This window comes from Colletes latitarsis, chromosome 6 (assembly GCF_051014445.1).
Source record: "Colletes latitarsis isolate SP2378_abdomen chromosome 6, iyColLati1, whole genome shotgun sequence".
Classification (NCBI taxonomy): domain Eukaryota; kingdom Metazoa; phylum Arthropoda; class Insecta; order Hymenoptera; family Colletidae; genus Colletes; species Colletes latitarsis.
The window spans coordinates 8,807,153-8,824,460 of record NC_135139.1 but is presented as its reverse complement, the minus strand read 5'-3'; the positions used below and the strand labels follow the sequence as shown (position 1 = coordinate 8,824,460).

The window sequence follows — 17,308 nt, the reverse complement described above, 5'->3', positions numbered from 1 at the left end:
GCTGCAGTTTTAGATGCAACCCATTGTCCCTTTTATGTTCTTCACAACGCTTAATTTCATTGACTGATAACCAATGACTATAGCCATACACGAACGAAAATATCTACCTCTCGATTTTTACGCCTTTGTTAGGAAATAACAAGATTCATATCTCACCGTTAACGCCATCTTAACGCGTTGGTTGCCACACAGAACCCCCCACAATGTCCAGGAAAATGAAACTTTGTTTCTAGACAATTTACAGCGTTATTAAGTTTCGAGAGTCTTATCAAGATTTATTTTCTTTAACACCTAATCTTGAGAATTAATTTTTTTAGCTTCTTAGTGAAAAATCATCCACATATTGGTGAAGTGTTAAAGGGGTACTCTAAACTAGAACACAACCTTTCAGTGGTCCTTTGAAATTTTTTGGGGGAAGTGGTGAAATATTTTTGAATTAAATTTGAACACATATATTTGGATCTATATTTGAAGTATATCCACAATTTTTTCCATACAAAAATACTCAATATTTTAGAAATTATGGTAGCCTTAGTAAAGGTTCTTTAAAAAAGGATGCCTTAGTAGCACAATAGTGTTATTTAAAATTTTGTAAATATTAGGATTTTCTCATAGTAAACAATTCTGAAACACGTTATACCATTGTTAACACATTGTTAACTGTAACAATGGTTAGTTTCCTTATCATACGTTTTTATTATGGAATTGTTTATTAACTAGTTTCTATTTAAAGTATTTTCTTTTACGATTTTCCTATCTTATACCATTTTATAGTATCTCATGGGTATTCAGAAAATACGACCTACAAACTGCAAATAAACCTATTTATAATTCAAAAGGTATAATCAGAGTAGTTAAAGATCATAGAGATAAAAACGAAAAGGAAGTAATACATAAAATTAATTGTAATAAATTGCGGACAAGTATATGTGGGACGAACTTGAAGGAAGCTGATGAACAGAACAAAAGAATTTAAAAGTAATTTTAACAGTACCACGATACACTGTTGTGAAGTAGCACTATTAACAATAAAATCATAATATGGATTCCGATTAAAATGTTTTATTTATAGCAACTTTCCAATTTTAGTTTATATTTCATTTTGAAATAACAAATTTGGAAACTTCTAAAATGTTTGGAACTCTTTCGATCGAATTTTCTCGATTGGTAACTTAGCATTTCTCAGTAAAGAATTACACACTTATATGTTTTATACATATATAGAAAATTTGAATATTGTCAGTGGATATTTGCTATGAAATATTTTATTAGGAATATTATCAAGATTTCGTTCTCTAAATATCTTTCGAAAGATTTATTGTAATCAAGTTATGCATAGTAAGAGATATTCTTATTTGTTAGTCCATTTATTTTATGAAATTGTAACTTTTTTATTTTTATACATTTCAATTTTGTTTTTAATTATTTTAATAAAACTTCTGAAGAAAACTCATATCATGGGCAGAAACATCAAATGTTAAATATATGTTATTTTTATATATTTTTCTACCAACCAAAAGAATCGCTCACTTTATTCATTAAATATGTACTCACTTATTTTGACTCGAACTTCTTTGAAGTTTTAGTTTAAAAAATTCATGAATTCTAATTCATAAATGAATTTATGAACGAAACGTTCATAGAAGTTTCTTTGCGAATCGATCCAAAATTTGTATTCGTTATTCGTGAATAAAATTTGTTCGACACTGTTTGGTGGGAATTGAATCAACTTGTTTGCATTTAGCAATAATCAAATTCTTAATCTTGTTATATAATAAAAAAAAATTTTATTTACCAGGCAAAAATAAAATGTAGAGAAGAATCAGATTTCTTTCACTTGCAGTGTTTCCTTTCGCACTCTGTAATTGTTCATAATCTAATTATGATGCAATAGGAGCTCGCGAACTCCTAGACATCGCCATTAAACTCGTACCTGTGTAGCTACATGTTTACGATCGATGATGCACGTGGGCGTACAGCAGAATGAAAGTACCGGTTGCAGTTTGTAGTCAGCTAGGCGTGATGCATCAACAGAATGAACTTCAGCAAAGTTCAGAAAGCCAACGACATTGAAACGTGTTGTAGATCTCCGTAGAAATTGTTATTTTTCGAGCGTAGGCAAAACGACTCACGTTTCAAGATTGCAAAATTTGAAGAAACTATTGCAATATTGAATAGTTTTGAGAATGCTTGAGACTTTTCAACAAATTTTTATTTCCCTTTTTCAAGAAATCAATTTTCCTCAATGTTCTTCGCAATTTCGAAAATTTTAGAACAATATTTTCCTACCAAACTCTTCCAGCGCATAATTCAGAAATTAGTAATATTCCAATAAATAAATTGATGAAATATTTAGAAAAATGTTAGAGTGCATCATTGACGTTATTGTTAAAATTCTTACAATATCCTGAATCTTTAAACCAAGTCGAAGAAAATATATACTTTTAAAGTATTTCAAATTACGACATAACAAATAAAGCAACAAATATAATGATTGAATTGTTTGGAAATAACCATTAGATTAAAATATTCAAAGTAAAGTATATTGTATCTAAACTCAAAATCGTGTCACAAAGAGTCGTGCCCAAAATGACTTGAAAGTACTTAAAACTCAAATTAGAGTGATGAAAACACAACTGATAATAACGCAGGATATTGAACGTGTAAAACAGCTTGGACAATACTATAAGTCTACGGTAGAATATTAAACAGTCAAGGCTCAAAAGGAAGCTGAAAATATCGAGAGTTAAAATAGAGTAGAGAGCACATAAGCCTCAAAATAGACCGAAGAAAATACAACTCAAAACAACGCACATTTAAACTCCGAAGTAGCTCATAAAATACTTGAAACGCGAGGCAGAGGGGAAAATACGATTCGAAGCATCGCGATGAAAACGTTAACGTCCATAAATTAATTTGGAAAATATTTCAGAGTTTGTTCGTAAAACAATTATCTTTTTTTAGAGTACATCTTAAAACTACTTAAAGATACAACGAAAACATAATGTTTAATATGGATGAAAAGTAAAATATATTACTGATCCTTCAAATGTTGTTTTATACATTGAATAATCGTGAACAGAAAAATTGCTACATAAACAAATCGTTATGATCGATGTTTGACTGTTCTATACTTGTTAACTTCGAAGATTAAACAACACATCATCTTTTATCTTTCTTTCATTGATTGTAGCATATGATAGAAGATGACAGAATGGTTCTTTATGTTCATTTTAGAATAACAACAAGATTGACGTGCTGTGAATTAGAGAAAAGTAATAATATTGAGTCATCATTGTAAATATTATGCTGTCATCATGTAAAACTCGTATTCGATATTGGTTGTCATTTAACCACAATATCACCAAAATTTGCTTTCTACTCGTGAAACATACATTATGTGAAAGTGGTCGACACAATTGGCCTATTGAGGCAACAATTCATCAAAATTTGAAACTGGTTTAGTTGTCGAATAACTAAAATCCGTACATCGTCGAAACGCTATATCGAACAAGAATATTACTGGTAATCGTACAAAATTTTATTTTAAAAAATAAAGAAACACGAGACTATTACTTTTAAAGTGATCATTATCTTTATAAAAAATGAAATTATGCAAAGTCTCAAGCAATCCGCAAAAGCATCTGAATTTTCTTTCAAAATATTTATGTATTTATTTTTATTCGTGATACCATCAATGATTGTTAAATTTCCCATTCTATCTGCGGAAAAACACCCCCGCACTATAACGTCCCCGCCTCCGTAATTCACTGTGGTCTGAAAATTCTGTTCATCGAGGCTTTTATTTGGCTTACGTCATAGAATTTGTCTGCCATCGGACTAGAAAATATTAAATTTGCTTTTGCAACCCTTCTCTTATACCCATTTTTCTGATTAACTTATCGCACTGTTTTTTTACTAACTTTCTTCCCTATTTTATTTCCTATATTAAATGCAATTTTAGGAGAACTAATTTTGGGAATAACTTTTATTTCTTTTAAAATTCTTTTTGTCGTCACGATCTTTATTTTCTATAAAGTACTCATAATTTTGTTTACAACAAAATAAATGGAGTTTCAACTGTAAATTACGTTTTGCCCTGTAAATACCTTAATAGTAGGGATAGCGGGTTAATATTAGCGACGATTAGGACCAGTTTCCTTCTTTTCTGTCCAGTCATATACAGTGATAAATGTTGATGTCTTTTAGGTAGTTTAGGGTATTTTCTATGTGTTTCTTTGTCATTAGAACTTCTGTCGATGTTATTTTATATTTTTGTCTCTGTATGTTGTACCTTCTGCATTCGAATAGTAGGTAATTGGTTATAATGATTTGCATGCAGACAGTGCACTGGTGGTTCTGTTTTCTTAATTAGGAACTCATGTGTGAGTTTGCAGTGACCAGTTCTAACAATAAGCCTGGCCATGATTATCCTGTCTTTCCTTCTCATATTGTTGCTAGGCATTATTTGGAAGAAGTCTTGGGTAACGTCGTGTGTTTTTGTTTTCTTAGATGTGGTCCATATTTTATTCCATGATTGTTGTTCGATATGGCGTAATGCGACAATGAGGTCTTGGTGTGGAACTTGTCTGCCGGTGTTATCTGGTGGAAATGCTGTTACTTCTTTGGCGGCTGTGTCGGCTGCCTCGTTTCCTTTGATGCCTTGATGAGATGGAACCCAGGCTAGGGTTATTTGTTTGCCGTGATCGATGAGGTCCGTATAGGTATATTGGATGTTTAGAATGGCTTCATGTTTGGTTTCGCGATTTACGTTTGCTATTGCCATGAGTACACTCATTGAGTCGGTGAAAATGATAGAAGGTTAGACATTGCGGTTTCGTATGTGGTTAAGAGCTTCAAGAACTGCCCAGGCTTCTGCTGTAAAAATGGATGAGGTTATTGGGAGGTGGAATTTTTTGGTCGTGGTGTCGCAGACGATGGCAGCTCTTACTCCCTGATCAGTCTTCGATGCATCAGTGTATATCGTTTGGTGGTTTGAGTATTTGTTGCATAGTTGTTGGAAGTGAAATCTGTGTTCTGTGCTGCTTATTTAGTCTTTGGGAAGCTTTGCGAGGTCGACGTTGGTTTCTGGTGTTTTTAGGATCCAAGGAGTTGCTTTCCTGAATTTACATGGAATAGTCGATGTTGATATAATCACAGTGAAACTTGGGGTTTTTAGCTTGTTGATGGATATATCTGTTTGTAAATATGTTGTTGTAGATGGGATTATTTGGAGTGAAGGACATTTTGCCTGCGTATTTTAGACTTAGGTATTTCCTTCTTTGTTTTAATGATGGTTCTCTTGATTCAAACAATATGCTATTTATTGGGCTAGCCCTGTAGCTTCCAGTGGCTATTCTTAGAGCGGCGTTATGAATTGAGTCGATTGTTTTCAGGGTATTGGGTTTAGCCGAGTTATAAACTATTGACCCCTAGTTGAATTTGGATCTGATTAAAGCTTGGTAGGATTGTATAATGATCTCTTGGTCAGCTCCCCAGCTATAATTTGCCAAAGCTTTTATGACGTTCATTTTTTTTTGTGCATGTGGTTTTCACAGACTCGAAGAGAAAAATTTTAGTGGAAAGCATTGCCACGCGTTATTCCCTCGCAACCCTGTCTGTGCATAAACGTTTTCTAGGATTGTGTGCGCGGTCGATCACGCATGTGGGCGTGCGATAGAATAGAGGTACCGGACGCGCGGGTTATACGAATACCGTGCGAGCAAGCAAACGAACGGCCTGCAACGGTAAAACGTAACCGTTGTGCCTCCGACTGCGAGAGGCCGTCGTGAGAGCGAGTTGGAGAGGGTCCCCGATGATGTAAGAGAGGGACAGGAGGGTCCGTGAACCGCGCGGAAGGGGAAATCGACGATGTAACACTGCCACATAGCGGTACAGCATCCCCACCGTTCGCAAAATCATCCTCGGAGGTTCACGGGCACTCGTAATTCGTCGCTATCGCGCGTATGAAGTCGATTCTATTTTTTTCTCTCCTTTCCTTTGCCAGCTTTTTCTCTCTTTATTTTTTCTTGTTCGTTCGAATTTCTATGGCACACTGCGACCGGTATTATCGAGCAATAGCTCCAAGAACCGGTACCTCCGTGCCCGGTAATCTTATCTGTTAAAGCAGTCAATACATTGACGGCTTGTTTTGTTCTATTAGCGGTACCGGAGTTGTGCATCGTGGTTTTCGATCGCGATGAATCATGCGTTTTTCCGGAGACAGTTCGCCCGTAAAAGCGTAGGAAGTCCGTGGTTCGACGCTCGGAACGCTCAACTCTCGATAGTCGATGGATCGACTTTGAATACGGTCGAGGGCAAAGGAGCGCTCGTCCAACACAAACACTGGAGAAATTATTGGGTTGAGTCATAAGTTATTACCGTTTTTTCGCACTAACTTTATTTCTTTATTAAAAGAGTAACACCTTAGTTTAAAACGTATTCTTCATTATTAAATACAACCCTTTCCTATTTATTTGGTAGCTTATCAATTCCTGATGCAAAAGGATCAGCTGGATTTGATAAGAAAATTGAATTTTTGACCGACCACCCCTGAGAAAAATTTTAACGGGAGATTCTAGAGACGAAAATAAGACGAAAATCGTTAAAAAGTTATTAACAAAATTAAATTCAAAAATTTCAAATTATTCTGAAAAAATTATTTTTAGCTGCGGGGGTCAATTACAAACAGTTTTGGTGAATAAACGTACCTCCGAAATCCTACACATTTTCGAGAAAAAAATTCGAGTAGGTGGCCAAATTGTCGTTCTACAGGCGGAACTTTGAATGTTAATAACTTTTTAACGGAGCCTCAATCAACAAATTGGTATTCTTGATATTCGTCTTATTTTGGTCTCTAAAATCTCCCATTAAAATTTTTCCCAGGGGTGGTCGAACACCCTGTATATTGCAAAACCATTTATTGAAAAATATTTTGAAACCTGGACGAAATCGAAATAATAATATCCAACGAGGGAAATTTATTGAATAACGTAGAAAGAACTGTTGAATACTTTTCTCTGTATGATTCGCTCTCAGTGTTTCTCACTTTCGCCTGCAAAGCAATGGAGACGATCAAGGAAAACAGTCGACAATTCCTGAAACAGTACTTCCCTCGATAACGTTCGCGTCGCTAAACCGAGTCAGCGAACGTTAGAGAGGGATTACTGCAATTGTAGATCTAGATGATAGAAAATAATAATAAATAGGCGCCTCGGATGGTCATTAAGCAATCAGCATTATATTTTTAAAATAACGCTTTTGATCTTCATCAAACTTTATAAAATCCATTTGTCATTCCAAGTTATATGATGCGTTTTAAAAATGTATCTTGCTTCTATATTTTTGTTTTTGCTGAACCTGTTGTTCTTGTTTCTTGACGAAAACGAGGGGTATCTTAAAAAGTTTCTTTTTTTATAGAATTTGTTTCTACTTTTGTGTTAGGTCTGCTTCTGTAGACGAAATTAATATTACAGTTTTTCCTTTCCTTCTATTGTTTTTTTCCCGTATCCTATTCTTCTCACGAGAAAAAGGCACGAGCACGTTAGGGGAAATTGTAAATTGCGATATCGATGGCTGAGCGCCATCATCCTTTGATGTCGATGGTCGAAGCTTTCTCAACCATAGATTCTGTAGAGTCGGAATGAACTCGTGACATTTCCTGCTGCGTCTCATTAAGAGGCCTGTCAGTGGTCTTCGAAGGAGCATTGACGCGATCAGGAAACACGTCTCTATTGAATGGAAATATTCCAGTTTTCTGAAAACCATGGATAACAGTTTGAGCAACAGCTGCTCTCACGAATGGCGCTCCGAAAAGTTTTATTACTTGATGAATGGTTCCGTTCAGAGTGAACAATTAACCATTTCTCGACCACCTGTCTATAATATGCACTCGATGGAGCCGCAAGATTACAACATTGTTATTTCGTGCAAGTTTCACTAGCACTATACTTTCTACATGAGATGCATGACTATCGAAAAGTAAAAGCACCAACTGTTCAGGTGTAGGGTGAAAAAATTAACTTTTTAAACCAAATAATAAAGCTATCCTTTTGGATCTATCCACTCTCGTGGTAAACAGCAAATGATCCAGGAGAACATAGGGATTTGCCTCTTTCTAGAAGAGTCTTTTCTAGGGAAGATGATTCAAATGTAATAAAAGTGCCTCTTTCAACTGAACTTAACGATCCCACCTGTTTCTTTTTGTAACGAGCTAACACTTTCGAGGGTTTGTTGTCATTGTCATGATGCCAGCTTCATCGATATTATGGACATTAATGGGCAAGAGTTTATATTTTTCATAAACACACTCTAACAGATCAAAAAACTTTTCAACGACTCTACGGTTACAGCCCTTTGCACGCGCAATGAATGTTTTCTCAAGACTTTGTAATGATAGTGTTTTATGCTTATTAAGGAAATCGTAAAGCCAGTCCTTACCAGCTATTCACTGCAGAATATATGGGGAAATTTATTTTTCTCAGCTAACTTAAATACGAGTTCAAGCAGATCAGTTAAGGTAAGCCAAATAACCTTCGTTCCAAAAGCAAAACAAAAATATATTTTGTTATTCAACCAAATCTACCACTGTAAATTAATTTAAATGGGTCATTCTACGCCAAAGAAGGTCTGGGATTTTGTTCAAAATTAAATATGATGTAGTCCATACAATATTAGAGGTAGTTTAAGTCATCATTTTACTGGTTTCAAATTCGTCTAAAAAATTTGGTGAAATTAATAAGTTGTTCTTAGGAATTTTTATCTCGAAAACTACTTATCGTATTCAGATGTATTCTGCAGTTTAATTTGTAAAGGATTGACCTTTCTGAATAAATTTTGTTCCGACTGAAAAATCAAGTTTGCAACGTCGAAAATTAAAAATAAATTTTTATTTCTTAAATACAGTACACAATAATGCTTCAAATACAATGAAAAAATGAGACTCAGAAAGTTCAAACTTTTAGAATTTAATTAAATTCAGCCATTCAAAATAAAATAAATCACATATAACGCTACTTTTTAGCAGTATTGATCACTGGAAAATCATAAAAAATCGACCGAAAATATCTGTACTCTGGTTTGAGGTTCTGTAATATAATGTTTTATAATTCTCTGGGAATTTTTGTATATCTGGTGAATTTTAAATAAATTTCTTGAAAAACTTTTTACGTGTCACGCTTCATAATTTGGGTCATCTGCAATTGGAATCATATTGCAAAAGGAACCCATCAATTAGAACATAAATATTTATTATTAAGAAGGCAACATATGAATGGCGAATTAAACACATCGTAGGGAGAAATATTATGTTATGACAATATGTAATACCACTATTAATTTTTTAATAAAAATCTAGAACAAATTTTAAGGAAAAAGTGGAACAATATTTCATCTCGTTTAAAACAAAAATTTTAGTACAATCAAGACAACACGAATTTCGGAATTCACGAAATTGTTCACTGAAACGTATTCCTTGTCAAATATTAATAACGAGATATCGCATCCATAACATTTTCTGTTTATCCGTATTTTAATACGAACTTCGTGACCTGATACATTATTCTTATTGAAATACGAGCATTATATTCATATTCATTATATCTGCATATTCGATACTATAATATTTAATATTCGATATATTCGTATTCCAATATGGACATTGAAATTAATTAGTCAATTACAGAGTACAATCTTTAAACTTGTATATTTGTTAATATCGTATGTTTCTTTAATCGCAACATAATATTCTCTACAGTAATATTATATACATAACGATTATTTTTTTACCGTACATGTATAAAGTCATCCCATAAATAATATCGTATTTCATTAAGTATTAAAAAAATCAGAAGTATGTCCTTTTCGGAAGTACGCCCTTTATTTTAAATGTTATTTAAATAATCTATACATATGTTCGGTCATCTCTGGGAAAAATTTTAATGGGAGATTTTAGAAGCAAAAATAAGACGAAAATCAAGAATACCAATTTGTTGATTGAGACTTCGTTATAAAGTTATTAACGTTTAAAGTTCTGCTTGTAGAACGGTTATCTGCGAACAGCTGCGTACGCGTGATAGTGGTACTCATTCACAAAACTGTAAGATTGTCGATACGTCAGTAAGTAGAGTGAACGAGATTCAGAGACTGAATGAGAACCACTATCACGAGCACGCAGCTGTTCGCAGATTGCCGTTCTACAGGCGCAACTTTAAACGTTAATAACTTTTTAACGAAGTCTCAATCAACAAATTGGTATTCTTGATCTTCGTCTTATTTTGGCTCCTAGAATCTCCCAAGGGTGGCTGAACACCCTGTATACTATAAAGATAAATGTTAAATAAAGCTTAAACCTGTAATTATGACGCTATAGTAATTAAATTTCATTGATATTCATTTTCATCATCTGTCCACTTACTTTTGTCCTTAACTGTAGTTGGAGCTTCTAGCAAATATCTTTACGATATCGAGAAGTCCAGGGAGCTTTACAGTTCACGAACGAAATTTCGGTAATAAATTTCGACTAGTCCGGAGGGGTTATATTTCCGTTTACAGCGGTCGTAAAAACCATCGACCAGGGTGGCGAATAGTTTCGATCGCGTCGATCGTAGAAAACCAGTTATTTTTTCCCTCCGTTTCGTATATCTATGGCGCGTTGCAACCAACAGGTCCGAGAACCGGTATCTCATAGTAAGGATGCTGCGCATTAAATGACTCGCGGAACGATTATTTGTTTCCTCTCGCTATTCCTGATTTACATCCGTCCGCGCGTAAATGGAGTCGTAAAACGCGGCGAACGGTTGGAAAATCGTTTGTGTTTCACGGACGAACGCGACGCGCACGAACACGCGGTGAGCACCGATCAAACAGAATGTACAGCTTTGCGAAATTTTGATTTCAATGACTGACAGCGATCAATGAAACGAGAAATACGAGCCGAACGATCGAAATGCCGCAAACCAACGGTGCCCAACCTTCTTCGTTGTTGGACCGAATAAAATAAACTAATGCAAATAAAGAGTGGTTCTTTTTTATCTTTAAGTTACCATCGACGACGATAAAAGTTTAGAAAAGTATAAATATTTAGTGGTGCATTCTTTCCAAGGTTTCTATTTTATAGATTGACTGCCATTCCAAACCCCTAAAATTGTCCACGAAAATGAAACTGTTTCTAGACAATTGGGAAAATAGTATATCCACAATTTGTCATAAAACTTATTTGTACAGCCTCGTTAAAATTCAAGAATCCTATCAAGATTCATTTTCTTAAACATATAATCTTCAGAGTTATTTTTTTTAGCTCCTAAAAAATCATGTCATCGTGGTTATAAGCACAGTAATGCACTCACTTAGGTAGTAAATAATTTAAATTATAAGAGATTTATATTTCGAATTATCCAGGTTCGACTGTATTATAAGGCAAATATAAAACATGGTTTTTACATGTCTCTCCATGATGACTTGTAAAGCACTGCTAAATACAAATGTCACGTGACTTGAATATGGGAATAATAAATCGTCCTCGTTGGAAATCCCTCTGTGTGCCTATTATTATCATCGAATCCATTTATTTCTGAAAATACAAGGAAGCGAAAACTTAATGAGAAAGCCTCGTTAAATAAATACTTATTGCTTTTACTGGCTGAACCAAAAGTTTTTATTATAAAGGATGGTAGTGATTCTTCAGGATCAGAAGACTAATTACTACATGAAGAGCCATTTTTCAAGTAACCGTTCCACGCGCTCAACTATTACGGTCGAACTGACCATACTTCTTTAATGCGAGTATATTCTGTTTCCATTTTATTAGCCTTTAACACTAGAACTACTGACAATTATGGTGTATTTATTTGTACTAAAAAAATTAACATAATAAATACTTGATGAAATGTTCGATGCAATGGAAATAAATATTTGTTCATTCCCTTTATATGAAACCACAGTTACAAAAATCCAAGTAAAGTAAATTTGTTACAATTTTTATTAGAAATTGTTAATGGGTCGGTTTGACCACTTCGATAATTCTAGTATTAATTACTCTACCTATACTAACATTTTAGTCCTATCCATATCCTTTCCTGGTGAAAGGAGCTCATTTTTTTGGTTGTTTCCATAGAATATTCCGATATATAGAAAAATTTTAAAATTATTGTATAATTTGAAAAACTGTACGAGAGAGCTTCGTACTCGATATAAAGTGCAACGCAAATGAATGAAATTTATTTGATTTTATTGAACACCATAGACGTGGAAATAAATAAAAATAATTAATTTATATCGTGTTATCGAAAGGTCCTTCATATGTATAGATTTTTAATCGTTTGCAACTTTATTTTACAGGTCAGATAAACTTAATGAAAATACTGAATTAACTAACGGACAAAATTTTGCGCACCGCTGCTGCAAAGGATTGCGAAGGCAAGGAGCAACTATGTATAACTCAGAGTGTTTTGGAATTCCTCAACGAAGAATAACAAAATCTTAAGGAATCCTAATCCCGATCGTGCATCGACCTATAAATAACTGCTAGCAATTTAGTGATTTTCTGTAAAAATTTTGCTAACGCAAGTATTAATAAACTACACGTCTAGAAATTTATATAATGTCAGACAAAATTACAATCTTATTTATATAAATTTTACTATACTTTTCTAAACACTATTATATCAAAGTTTAATTAAAATAATGAAACGTATTTCTAATTACGATTTCATATGGAGTGCATTACCATATTTAAATTAGAATAAAAAATCTAATAATAAACTATACGTCTAAAAATTGTATGTCAAACAAAATTACAATTTTATTTATACAGGGTGTTCGGCCACCCCTGGGAAAAATTTTAATTGGATATTCTAGAGGCCAAAATAAAATAAAAATCAAGGATACTAATTTGTTAATTGAGGTTTCGTTAAAAAGTTATTAACGTTTAAAGTTCCGTCCGTACTGAATTTTTTTCTCGAAAATGCGCAGCATATCAGGGGTATGTCTGTTCACCAAAAATGATTATAATTGACCCCCGCAACCGAAAATAATTTTTCTAGAACGATTTGAGATTTTTTAATTTTGTCGAAAAACTTCACATCTTCTCGAATTTTTTTCTACGAAGTGGATAGGAATTCGGGGATATGTGTATTCACCAAAAATGATTGTAATTAACCCCCGCAATCAAAAATAATTTTTTCAGAACAATTTGAAACTTTTTAATTTCGCCGAAAAATTTAGGCACCTACCCCCTGTTGATTTATCTTACAAATTCATTTTTGATTTTTAATAATTTTGTTCGACGCCCTACAGAAAAATTGTCGAATACTTTTTTATAGATACCCATGAGCTCTACTTCAGGAAAAAGTTTCATTCAAATATATTCACTATTCTAGGAGTTATGGCTGTTTGAAAATTGGACCATGTTTACGAGGGTTTTCTTATTTTGCGGGGTCAAGGAACAACTTTTCAAATATTCTTGGAATTTCTACATATTCTACACTAAAATACGCGTCGTTTGCCTTTTTGAACGTTAAAATCGTTCAATCCGTTCAGAAGTTATGACGTTTTAAAGATTTGCATGAAAATTCGGGCAAACATTTTTGGCCAGAAATTAAAATTTCCGTAAGGAATTTTTTCTCGAAACTGCGTAGGATTTCGAGGATATGTCTATTCACCAAAAATGCTTGCAATTACCCCTGTAACTAAATATAATTTTTTTAGTATGATTTGAAATTTTTTAATTTCGTCTAAAAATTTCAGTACCTACTCGAATTTTTTTCTCGAAAGTGGGTAGGATTTCGGGGGTATGTCTAATGACCAAAAATGATTGTAATTGACCTCCGCAGCCGAAAATAATTTTTTCAGAATGATTTGAAATTTTTTAATTTAATTTTTTCTTAACTTTTTAACAAAGCCTCAATCAACAAATTGATATTCTTGATTTTCATCTTATTTTGGCCTCTAGAATCTCCCATTAAAATTTTTGCCAGGGGTGGCCGAACACCCTATATAAATTTACCTATACTTTTCTAAACGCTATTATATCAAAGTTTAATGAAAGCAATTAAACGTATTTCTTATTACAATTTCACATGTAGTGTATCATTTGAATTAAAATAAAATTAAATTAAAATTTGATTACATTGTGATCTCTGTGTACGAAGCAAGAATACTGAAATTATGTTAAACATTGCAATTGGACCATTAGGCATAACAATCGCAATGGGACACAACGTTTGAATTTGCGTCGTTTCGGCGATCGAAATCGGAGAAAATCGGCGAAATTTCGAGCGAGTCGAGCACAGTTCGCGAGAATCGAGCCGTCTGAAACGATAGAAGCGGGACCACAGAGGTATCTCGTAACGTGTAATTTCGGGCATGGGCCGATATTATTGATGAGTTTGATTCTTCGAATCGATCAGGAATAATATCCGAACGACGCGGAATATACGTGAAACAGGACAAGGAACGAGGGAGGAATTACGACGCCCACGGCAATCAACGGTACATTGCACTCGCTCGTAATGCCCTGCACCGTGTAAGTACACACAACAATGTGCATTAAATAACAGGTTTACGTATAAACAAGCAGAGTTTGGCAGTCAAAGAGGGGGGCACTAGTTGAAATTCATTCGAACCGATCGGTCGAGAAACGTTCCCTCGTCCATTTATTCCTGCGATTTTCACGCACCGAGCGTGCAAAACGCGCGAAGAAATTTGCATCTGGCGTCGAGGATGAACGGATGACATTATGACAACAAAGGCTTGAGCGAAACTATTAAAATTTTCAATTATGTTATTATAAGAATCTTATATTTCATATGTTTATGGGTAGATAAAAAACTCTTATTCTTTCGAAAATGAAAAAAAGGTTTGGTTGAACAGAAACGCTTATTCTGCTTTAAAAAAGTTAAAGTTCTTTCGAACAAATTTACAGTTAAATTGTTACATAGGTTTGAGGTTGAAGCGTTGAATCATTCTATATAAAATTTTAAAATTGCTAGTGAATTTTAATTGTAATTTGAACACCAAAAGACTGAGGCATTTTTGGTATTTTGTAATATAAGAAGTATCTAAAGTATTAGTTTGCACCATCGTTTATATACATATATCGTACCAAGTTGAATAAATTGTTTGGTGCAAAAATATAGAATAGTTTCAAAGATATAAATAGCTTGCATAACTGTTGTAAAAAAAAATATCTTTATGACATGAAATTAATTGTATTAGGTAAAAGTCCAAAAATCCAGGCAAACTTCTTTAATTGTATATCATAAAACGTCAATTTGATGTATTCATTTATGGGAATTTTTTTATAACGTCCATAAGCAGACTTAACAAAAATCGCAGAAATGAATGAATAAATATTTGCTTTCCGTAATTTGTATTTTATAATATGTCAAACTATTTTTTAAACAAGCAAAAAATTAAAGATTTTTAACAAAATAACTTCATTTTTCTATTGCTTATCATATTAAACATTTTTCTCGTTCATTTATTTCTTCTTAAATTTGAAAATTAAAAATGTTCGAATCTTCTTCAGTATTATAAATAAAAGCAATACAATCTATTTATTGATAGTCTTAATATTTAAAAGGTTAACATTATTCTAAAATTTGTCACGTACAAGTTTGTTCTAAAAATGTATAAATCAATCCATCTTAATATAAACTTCAAATATTTATTATTATTTCTCTCTAATTCTTTTTCTTGTTTAATTAATTTCTCTCAATTATGGTCTATGTCCGTGTTAATATTTCCTTATATTCCTTTTCTTTTCATAGCAAAACTAATTTTTTTCAGATATATAATAATTTTGTACAACTTTCTTTGCCAACATTTTTTTTCACAGTGCTGAAGAACACTCGAGCATTGAGTCATTGAAACAAAATATTTGGTTTTATGCAGTTTTTTATTCAACCACAAGCTAATACATTGTACTAACATTAAAGGAAATTGAAAGAATTATACGACTAAAAAAGATGAAAACAACAATCTAAGAAGTAAATAGAAAGAACTTTATTTATTTACGAATACTAAAAAATAAATCTTGTCCACAGATTATATGAGATAATGTTTGATAAAATTTTCTAATCGTTACATAAAAATCATTTCCTTTCTGTGTGAATTATTTGTTATACAACTGGTAATTTACGTGTTATTCGTATTTTCAAATTAAATTCGAAGAACCTATATAACTTTAAATATACGATATGATATAAATTACAATTATGCAGGACGTTTCGACGAATTAATTAACGTTCAATTATTAACGATTATTGAAAAGGAATTAGAGCCTGCTGGACTATTTGTTTGAAAATCGGATTAATTGGATGTTTCAAGAATATATAAACAATTATTAATGTGCCTAATGAACAAATTTCAGCGAATTAATGTAAATTAATGTAACACTGCGACCAACATATGTTTAATTAGAATTTTCGGTCTTATAATTATGGTCGATCCCGATATGGTACATAGATATCATTACACGGTTATTACTCTCATATTATATGTAGAATATCCTGGTGATTTTGTATTAAAGCCTTGCTGACATTTCGAATTATTCGTTAATGACGTTCCAGTTTGACGAAACTCAAAAATGCTATACGTTTGAGAGAAAAATATTGGAATCAAGGAAAGTTTCGAAAAAATTTATTTTAAGAAAAAAAAATTCAAAACATTTTAACCATTAAAAAATATTTCTTTTTTCAAATATGTACATATATTATACAAAGCTAAGTTGATTATCGTATAAAGACAATTCCGTATTAAAAATGCACAACAAAATTTATTTTCATTTTTAATATTGTGACGGTTGTATATACATTGACTAAGTTAACTACTAATATTCAAAGAATTTCTAAGCATCGACAGATTGTTCTTAATCTTGATACACAAATTTTTCCACAAACAAATCCTATCGTACACGTGATGCTTTAATTTTTAATTAATTATTTGAATAGGGCACAACAATTATGGATCGAAACGTCGAAAAATAAAAATGTAAATTACATGTGAAATGTAGATATATTATATATTATACAGAATGCCCTTAAAATTCTAGAAAATACTTTCTTCAGAGTAAAGAATAATTTTATTTTTTTCTTCAAGAATTCTGATATTAGATGAATTTCCTTAGTTTGGATAGCTAGAATAGTTGCTCGAAAGGGAACGTAGAAGTTAATGCCACCAGTGGGCAGCGAGTAGAATTCCAGCGTGAATGAACAAGATCGTAAGGATACACGAAAGGTAATGCAGATTGGGAGACCAGGGAGGCTATATAATAAACCTCTTTTGTCATTTCTATGACAAAACCAATCTC

The 17,308-nt window shown here is 32.8% G+C and overlaps 2 protein-coding genes across 2 annotated transcripts in view; both read right to left on the bottom strand.

The window, feature by feature from the left end:
• The window catches only part of Hr3 (nuclear hormone receptor 3 ROR-beta), a 315,339-nt gene that overhangs the window by 297,193 nt on the left and 838 nt on the right, over positions 1-17,308 (bottom strand). The gene's annotated exons all lie outside the window — the stretch shown is intronic.
• On the bottom strand, positions 4,268-4,798 carry LOC143342823 (uncharacterized). Its single transcript, XM_076767088.1, has one exon. The coding sequence runs from the start codon at positions 4,796-4,798 to the stop codon at positions 4,268-4,270; it is 531 nt and encodes a 176-aa protein (XP_076623203.1).

Bases quoted from the DNA above. Each gene is read 5' to 3' on its own strand.
- LOC143342823 (XM_076767088.1), bottom strand. From the start codon at position 4,798: ATGAGTGTACTCATGGCAATAGCAAACGTAAATCGCGAAACCAAACAT.